The sequence below is a fragment of the Lonchura striata genome, chromosome 35 (assembly GCF_050655825.1).
Source record: "Lonchura striata isolate lonStrDom1 chromosome 35, ASM5065582v1, whole genome shotgun sequence".
Classification (NCBI taxonomy): Eukaryota; Metazoa; Chordata; class Aves; order Passeriformes; family Estrildidae; genus Lonchura; species Lonchura striata.
The window spans coordinates 5893246-5902803 of record NC_140737.1 but is presented as its reverse complement, the minus strand read 5'-3'; the positions used below and the strand labels follow the sequence as shown (position 1 = coordinate 5902803).

Sequence of the window (9558 nt, the reverse complement as noted above, 5' to 3'; positions counted from 1 at the left end):
TGACACTGTGGGGCCTCGTGAAACCAAGAGGCCTTTGTGGCACTGCAGGGCTGCAGGGAACCAAAGGTCCATTGTGACACTGCAGGGCCTCGTGTCATCAGTGTTCCATTGTGACCCTGTGGAGCCAAAGGAGACCATTGTGACATCGCAAACCCCCAGCGTCCAAAGGTGCATTGTGACATTGCGGCCTCATGGAACAGAGGAGTCCCGTGACACTGTGGGGCCTGGGAACCATGGAGACCCCTGGGACACTGCGGGGCCCCAAGGAACCAAGGGAACATGGAACAGGTCTGGCTGGTTTGGCCTCCCAGGGGCTTCCTGACAGGTCCAGCTGACCTTGGCATGTTGAGGGTCTCTTCTCATCTGTGATTGAAGCACTGGTGCTTGGGGCTTTCCTTCCAATGGAAAAAGAACTCTCTCCTCCAGACATCCATGGCCAGAATTCAGATTTCACCACCATGTCCTTATATCCAGGGATGGTTCCCATAGGAATATTGCCACGAACAATCTGGCTGGGAGTCGTTTGGTAAGGGTCACTGCTCATCTGTTCCCAAAACAGTGGGGAAGGCTCTGTGCTTTCCCTCCTGTGGGAAAGAACTGCCCTGCTTCTCCAGGTGCCCATGTCCGAGATTGTGGTTCCACCTCCAAAATTCCTTATATCCACAGACTGCCCCCAGACAAAATCTGCCATTCCTGACAATTCTGACTGGTCTTGGCCTAGTCAGGCTCTCACCTGCCTTCCAAACACTGGGGCTCTGTGCTTTCCTTCCTATGGAAAAGGACTGTCCTTCTCCTGCAGGTGCCCATGGAAAAAAATTGGATTCCACCTCCAACATTGCCTGTTGTGACAGACTGGGGGAGATTGTTGGCTGGAAACATTTCATGTGTGGGGAGGAAGGGGCAGGTCCAGCCTTGCCCTGCCCTGGAACCCCAGCCTTGCCCTGCCCTGGAACCCCAGCCCTGCCCTGCCCTGGAACCCCAATCCCCCCAGAGCCTCTATCCCAGCCCAGCAGTGTCTGCCAGTCCCTGGCACAGCACAGGCAATGCTCCACAGCCACCTCTGGAGCCCCAGCCCAGCTCCTGAGTGACCAAATGACCCCAAGTCCCACCTGGGGGAAGGCCCAGGAAGACCAAGGGGTATTTAAGGCTGACCACAAGGCAAGCACACATCTTCACCCTACCTCCTCTTGGAATTTCCAGCTGAACATTGCTGGAATCCAGGAGCTGGTAGCTGAGTGTGTGCTTCTCTGAATCTTATTTTTTCTCTCTTTCTGTATCTACCTCTTCTATTTCTGTACTCTTGCAAATATTGATTAACTTAAAATTGACCAGGCTCAGAGTTTGTGAAGTTGAATGGGCCAAGTTAATGCTTTGAGAAGTTTTTTTGTTGATTGAATGCCATATTAAAACGTTTGCCAAAGTTTATCTGATTTTCTAAATTTCCCAGTAAAGGCTGTTTTGTCCTTTAGAGCTCCTGAGAAACTCTTGATAGTATTGCTTCAGTGCATCCAACGCAGAGGATACAGATTTTTGTCATTCCTTTCAAATGTCTCCGTGAGGGAGTTTTTTAGGGATGGGGGTCAGGGCTTGTGTGTCCTGCTTGTCACAGCCCAGGCAGGGCTTTCACAGCCCCATCCCACACTCCATTTCCCAGCTGGAGCCGCTGGTGCCTCTGAGTTCTGCTGCCCCAGCCCCAGGGATGCTCTCCTTGTCTGCCCATTCCCCCAGGGTCTCTGGGCAGGGATGGCCTCAGTGGGGGCTGCTGACATCCTCAGACACTTGGAGGCTGCTGCTGAATTTTACTGCTCCAGAGGCTTCTTCAGCCTTCAGCTCTTCAGTTCAGGAATTCAGTGCCCCAGGGCTCATTAACATTCAGAACACCTTAACAAGCCAAGCCTCTGGGAATAATTTGATTTAAGCTTTCAAATCCTTTGTGGTTGGTTAGGCAGATTCCATTAGTGTAGTTTAAATGAATGAATTTTATTTACACAGGGAGTGAGAAACCATTTTTTAGGTCCCGTTTTGATTTTTTACTTAATTTTTGACATTGAATCCAAGTACCTCCCCATGCAGTTTGAATAGATATGAAAATCAAGACCCTTTGTGGCTGACAATCCATCAGACTCTGTCCCTACCCCCACCCCACCATTTCCCCCATCCAAGCCCTCGCACTCAGAGCAGCCTTGTGCAAATCTGAGCTCCCTCCAGCCCAGGCTGCACCTGCAGGTTTCAGCTCCTTGGCTCCCACTCCCACCTGCTTTCCTTGGAGAAGGAGCTGCTCCAGACACAGAGGGATGTTCATTTATTGCCAGCCAACAAAACCAAGGGAAGGCACAGCTCCATCAAATGCAAAAGTCATTCCTCTGCTGGCTATTAAATCCACTGTGCGCAGCAAACAGTCTCAGAGCAATGGAAAACACCTTCTGTGCCCAGCACAGATCCCAAAGTCCCCCCCAAACCCTCCCTGCCCCCATTCTGCCCAGATTTGCTCTTTGCACACACGAGTTACAGGCTGAAGACAGGAGCTCCCTCCATGCCCAGAGGGAGGAAAAGAGGGAAAGTGGATGAAAAGCTCTCCTGTGCAGAGCCAAGGTCCAAGTGCAGCCCCTGCAGGGGGAACCACAACTTATAAGGTTTGTGTCCTTTGGGCTCAGGGATGGTGACACTCAGAGGCACAGAAAGGTTTCTTGCCAACAAACACAAGTTGAACATTGGAACAGTTTAATAACCATCACAGCTCTTCCCTCAGCTCTCTGGGATGTCCCAGCAGCATCTGACATGTCCCCCATCCCCAAGGGATTTCTGTGGATGAACAGTTTTAGACAAAGACATAAGAAAATGCAATTCTGTGATAGATATAAATCTAAGTAAGTGGTTGACTAATGTGATATTTATTTGAACTTCAGAAAGATTGGGCAACTCCCTAAAGCTCAAATCATGAAACCAGTCATTTGAGAGGCTCTTGAATGACCAGAGAGCACCTAGAGGAGGATATCTGGGAGCAACAGGAAGAACATAGATCCAGCTGGTCAAGTGAAGAGATGTCCTTAGACATGGCCATTTCAACAGGACAGCTGGAAACCCCTGAAGAAAGAGGGAGATGATGTAATAATCAGAATATTGGTGACACAAGGAGATGGGAAGATCAGTATTTCTTGTCCTTTTCTCATCAGCACCCTCCCAGGAGATCTCTGTTCCTGGAGAGAAAACTTTTGTGTTTCTTAAATGACACAGATAATAAAAATGTCCTTCTATAATGTGAAATGTACAAGTAATAACACCTCTGCTCCTTTCCAGGCAGACATCAGCTGTGTGCCCATGAACAGGCAGTGCCACTTGTGCCCTGAGGTGCCCAGCTGGGATTGGATCTCTCAGAGAGGAGCTGAGGGAGAGCAGAGCACCTTGCAAGCTGCAGGTCCCTGCCAGCCCCGCAGGGCTCCTGTGCCATCAACATCTGCTCTGCTCCAGTCTGGAACAGGGCTCAGCACGGTGCTGGGACCATCAGACAGCTGAGGTGTGAGCTGGAATTCCATGCCCTCCCCATGGTACAGCAGCCCTGCATTTCCCTGCTCCAGCCTTGGTCTCCAGCACAGCCATGGAGGCTCTTTGGGCTCCTGAGTGTTCCTGCAGCCCCCAAGGGCAGCTGAGCTCTGCCTTGGGCACAGGCAGCCCTGGCCAGCGCAGGCCATGCTCAGCAATTCCTTGTCTGTGCCCGGCCTTGCTGCCAGCCCCGGCAGCGGCTGCGTGGCCCCTCTGTGGCCCTGTGCTGGCCCAGCCATGGTGCCACAGCCCCTGTGCAGCCCAGCCCAGGACAGGAGCATTGCGGCTGGGAACGGCCCCTGTGCCGTGGGGCCCTGGGCAGCCTTGGGGCTCTGTGCCCCATGGCCTCCCTGCTGGGCAGCCTCTGCCAGCTCCTGCCGAGCCCGTGGCACCTGTGGGGCTGCACAGACAGCCCTGCCCGGGCTCTGCCGGCCTCGGGGCCAGCAGAGAGGCGGCCAGGGCTGGCCATGGCTGGGAACAGGCCCTGAGCCCCGCAGGAGGATGGAGCTGGGCCACAGCCAAACTCAGCCCAGGGCAGAGCTGGGCTCAGCAGCCAGGGCTGCCCAGGGCTGGCACAGACAGAGGCTGGCGCTGACAAATGTCCTGGGCCCCTCCCTGCTCTGTCCGTGCCCCAAGGGCACAGAGCAGCCTCCTCTCTGGGGCTCTTGCCTGTTTTCAATGCCTGCCCAGGCGCTGGCCCTGCCCCACGAGGCCTGGGCTGAGTCCTGCCCCTGCCCGCTCAGCCAGGCTGAGATGGACACTGATGGTTTCTGTGCCAGGCTCTCCCAGCCCAGCCCAGCTCCCTGCCAGCTCTGCCAGCTGCCCTGAGCTCTGGGCAGCACCAAGGGCCTCTCCCCAGCACAGCCCAGCCGGCTCTGGCCCCACAGCTCTGCTCAGCCCAGGCTGCTCTGGGCACTGCCCCACGGCCTCAGCCCCTGCCAAGGGCACAGCAGCAGCTGCAGCTCAGCCAGGACTCAGCCCCACCATGGGGGAAGGGGCTTGGCCAAGGCCAAAGGAGCTCCCTGGCTGCCCTGCTCCCCTCTGCCTGAGGTGCTGAGAGCTCTGCAGCCCCTCCTGCCATCCCATCTGCCCAGGCCAGCACAAGAGCCCCGGCCCTGGGGCCCTCCAGAGCTGCTCCAGCTCCAGGCCCAGGGCCCATCCCAGAGCTGGGGTAGCCACAGAGCTGTGCCCATTTCTGCTCATTGCTGCTCTGATGGGGATGCATCCTCAGCCACTTGGGGGTTGATGATGAATTTTCCTATTCCAGAGGCCTCTTCTTTCCTGAGCTCTTCAGTTCAGGAATTTAGTGAGAAAAGCACATAAACATTTGTTCAAAACATCCAAACAATAAAAGCTGCTGGAAATAATTTAAGTTTTCAGTTCTTCTGTGGTTAATTATACAGATTTCAGAAGTATATTCAAAGTGAATTTACTATATTGAAAACAATACAGAGAAAACAGTTTTGTCCTGTTTTCTTTTCCTGTTTATAGATTGATATCAGCAGTTGCTATGGACCCCCAGCACCTTATAATGAATTCTGAACAAATACAAAAAATCAAGACCCTTCATGGCTGACAATCAATAACACTTAGGTCCCCACACTCTCCACACCAAGGCTGGTGTGGGGTCTGGAGCACAAGTCCTGTCAGAGCGACTGAGGGAGCTGGGGATGTTGATCCTGGAGAAGAGGAGGCTCAGGGGAGACATCATGACTCTCTACAATTCCCTGACAGGAGGGTGAAGCCAGGTGAGGGTCGGGCTCTATTCCCAGGGACCAGGGACACGACAAGAGGACACAGCCTTCAGCTGCACCAGGGGATGTTTACACTGGGCATCAGGAAATATTCTTCACACAAAGGGGGATTGAGCATTGGAATGGGCTGCCCAGGGAATTGGGTGAGTCACCATAACTGAAGGTGTTTCAGGAAAGACTGGCTGTGGCACTCAGTGCCATGGTCTTGGTGACAAGGTGGTGTTGGGTCCCAGGTTGGACTCGATGCTCTCCTAGGCCTTTTCCAGCCTGGTTGATACTCTGATGATTGTGACACTGCAGGACCCTGCGGAAGCAAGAGGCCATTGTGACACTGCGGGGCCTGGGGGCACTGAGAGGACCATGGTGACACTGTGTACGACATGGCACCACAGAGCCACGGGGCCACTGTGACACTGTGGGGCTGAATGGAAGCAAGGAATGCATTGTGACAGTCCGGGTCCTGGTGGGATCACAGAGGCCATTGTGACCCTGCAGGGCCTTGTGGAACCATGCAGAGCTTTGTGACAGAGCAGGACCTCATATCATGATGGGGCCATGGTGACACTGCAGGGCCCCATGGAACCAAGGAGCCAGTGCTGCTCCTCAGGGACTCATGGAATGTAGGAAACATGTTGGACACCGTGGTGGCCCTTGGGACCAAGAGGCCATTGTGACACTGTGGCACCAAGGAGAGCATTGCTGCCTTGCCAGACCTCATGGAACCAAGGATCCCCTGTGACACTGCAGGGCCTTGGGGGGCCATGGTGACATTTTGACACTGCAGGGCCTAAGGATCTAAGGGACTTTGTGACACCAAGGGGTCTCATGGAACCAAAGGGACATTGTGACACTGGGAGGCCTCATGGAATCATGGAGACCATTGGAGCACTCTGGGTCCTCATGGAACCCTGGAGACACCAAGTTGTCTGGTAGTGTTGATCTGCTGGAGGGTAGGAGGGCTCTGCACAGGGCCCTGGACAGGCTGGATCCAGGGCCCAAATCCAACAAGGTGAGGTTTAACAAGTCCAAGTGCCAGGTCCTGCACTTTGGCCACAACAACCCCTGCAGCGCTACAGGCGGGGGACAGAGGGGCTGGACAGCAGACAGGCAGAAAAGGACCTGCAGGGACTGATGGACAGCAGGCTGGACATGAGCCAGCAGTGTGCCCAGGTGGCCAAGAAGGGCAATGGCTCCTGGCCTGGATCAGGAATGTTGTGGCCAGCAGGAGCAGGGAAGTGATTCTTCCCCTGTGCTCAGCACTGGTTGGGCAGCACCTCGAGGGCTGTGTCCAGTTCTGGGCCCCCAGTTTAGGAAGGACATGGAGGGGCTGGAGCATGTCCAGAGAAAGGCAACAAGGCTGGTGAGGGGTCTGGAGCACAAGTCCTGTGAGGAGCGGCTGAGGGGTCTGGGGCTGTTGATCCTGGAGAAGAGGAGGCTCAGGGGAGAGAAAGTGGTGTCAGGGCACAGGTTGGACTTGATGATTTCCAAGGTATTTTCCAACCTTGCTGATTCTGGGATTCTCTGAAACCACCCTTGGAGCAGTTGCAGGAGGAGCCCTGGGCCTCCTCTTCAGAAGCTCCAGCAGCCCAGGTCCCTCAGCTTCTCCTCACAGCCCCAAAGCCCATCCGGTCAGTCCTGCAGAGCCTCTGCAGCTCCTCCTCACTGCCCAGAACAGGGAGCCCCACAGCCAGACACAGCAGCCCAGATGTGCTCACGGTGGTTTTCTGTGCTGAGCATTGGCCTGGCCGTGTTCTTGAGAGAGCCTGGGCAAGGAGCCTGGAGCCCCCAGGCCCTGCCCTGAGGCGTCAGCGCTGCCCCAGCAGTGCCCATGGCCTGTCCCTGCTGCAGCCCCAGCACTGCCACCCCCAGGACTGTGCCCGGCCCCGAGAGCACTCAGGCCCTGCAGAAACACCAGGGCCACCAGGGCAGCGGGGCAGGGCCACGGGAGCAGCACTGGCAGCACCAAGTGCTGCTGCTCCTGGGCACAGCTGCTGTGCCAGCCCTGATCTGCCCCAGCTCTGCACACAGACATTGCTGCTGCAGCTCCAGAGAAGGCAACAAAAGGGCATCTCTGCAGAAAACTGTGCTGGGAGATCCTTTAGTTCCTTTAAAGGCACCGTGAGTGCAGCCCCTCATTGACACAATCTGTGGCCACAGGGAAGGTGGAGGGAAACAAAATGAGAAATGGCACTACCAATTTTATTTATGGAGAACAATATGAAAACAGTAAAATAAAGAAAAAAACACTAAATGAAACCAACAAGGAGAAAAAAAAAAAAACCACTTTTATTGCCAGTGGTTTGCAGAAATTGATCAGCAGTTTAATGTTTCTGAAACCATCCTGTCGTCAGTTTCCACAGTGCAGCCTTGAGCTCCTGGTTCCTCAGGCTGTAGATGAGGGGGTTCAGGGCTGGAGGCACCACTGAGTACAGAACTGACAGGGCCAGATCCAGGGATGGGGAGGACATGGAGCGGGTTTTCAGGTAGGAACACATGCCAGTGCTGAGGAACAGAGAGACCACGGCCAAGTGAGGGAGGCAGGTGGAAAAGGCTTTATGCTGTCCCTGCTCAGAAGGGATCCTCAGCACAGCCTTGAAGATTTGCACATAGGAGAAAACAATGAACACAAAACAGCCAAGTCCTAAACAGGCACTTAGTGCAATGAGCCCAAGTTCTCTGAGGTAGTATTTGGAGCAGGAGAGCTTGAGGATCTGTGGGATTTCACAGAAGAACTGGCCCAGGGCATTGCCATGGCACAGGGGCAGGGAAAATATATTAGCTGTGTGCAGCAGTGAATAAAGAAAGGCACTGGCCCAGGCAGCTGCTGCCATGTGGGCACAAGCTCTGCTGCCCAGGAGGGTCCCATAGTGCAGGGGTTTGCAGATGGACACGTAGCGGTCATAGCACATGATGGTCAGGATGGAAAGCTCTGCTGAGATGAAGAGCATGAAGAAAAAGAGCTGTGCAGCACATCCTGAGTAGGAGATGTTCCTGGTACCCCAGAGGGAATTGTGCATGGCTTTGGGGACAGTGGTGCAGATGGAGCCCAGGTCGCTGAGGGCCAGGTTGAGCAGGAAGAAGAACATGGGCGTGTGCAGGTGGTGGCCGCAGGCTACGGCGCTGATGATGAGGCCATTGCCCAGGAGGGCAGCCAGGGAGATGCCCAGGAAGAGGCAGAAGTGCAGGAGCTGCAGCTGCCGCGTGTCTGCCAGTGCCAGCAGGAGGAAGTGGCTGATGGAGCTGCTGTTGGACATTTGCTGTGGCTGCACATGGGCACCTGTTCATGGAGAAAGGACAGGGACAAGTCAGGAGAGGCTGCTCGGAGCCAAACCTGGGCCATTCCCTGTAGCCTGTTCTGCTGGTTCTCACCCACCCTTGTTCCTGCTCTGGGGAAACCTTCAGACAAGTCTGTGCCTGAGCTCCAGCTGTGCTGGCTGAGTGTGCCAGGAACAGCCAGGCCTGTGCATGGGGGCTCTCAAGGAGCCATCCCTGCCCTGTTGCCCTGGTTTTTTTGCCATGTGGCAGAGGGACAAGGCTGGATATTCAGGATTTGTCAGGGGAATCACTCCTACTCCAGAAAGGCTTTGATACCATCTGCACTCACATTTCTAAAGGAAACAGATGGCAGGAGATGATTTTAGGAATAATTTTCCTACCCACACATCATTGCTCACTCTCTGAGATCAGAAATCACCAGCATTCCTGCTGCACTCAGAGTTTGCCACTGAGAGATGTGACAGGCAAAGGATTCCCTGTGGCTGAGGGAAGGTGAGGGGCTGGATGGGCTTGTTGCACCAGCACTGCTCTGTTCAGCCCCCTCTGCTTCCCTGAGCATCTCCCTGGGCCTGGACATCCCCTCCTGAGAGGTGCCTTGTCCCTGCCAGCACTCACAGATCCCATCCCACCCTGTGTGCCCTGGGCCCGGCCCTACAGAAACCTGCCTGTGTGCAGGGCCCTGGCTGGGGCAGGCTCTGTGTGCAGCTGGGCAAGGGCAGCTCAGGAGAGCCCTGCTGGGCCCTGCAGAGGTGATGCTGCTGCTGCCCAGGGCTGAGGAGTGGCTGAAGGCCCTTTGGCAGGCTCCCAGCAGAGAGACTGACCAGCCAAAGTGTCTTGGTTCGACAAGACAGGAGTCTGTGGAAGAGGGCAAAGCCTCCTGTGCAATGGAGAACGGCAAACCCCCCTCCCTCTGAATTACCAGGATCTTTAAATTAAAGGGCTCTCAGGCAAAGATGTGGGAATGGGAGTATCAATTCTTTACTAGGAG

General features: G+C 55.0%; 1 protein-coding gene across 1 annotated transcript; it reads right to left on the bottom strand.

Moving 5' to 3' along the window:
• Positions 1-7290: 7290 nt before the first annotated feature.
• On the bottom strand, positions 7291-8548 carry LOC144246430 (olfactory receptor 14I1-like). The gene has a single exon (XM_077783822.2). The coding sequence runs from the start codon at positions 8546-8548 to the stop codon at positions 7616-7618; it is 933 nt and encodes a 310-aa protein (XP_077639948.2). The 3' UTR covers positions 7291-7615.
• Positions 8549-9558: the final 1010 nt, after the last annotated feature.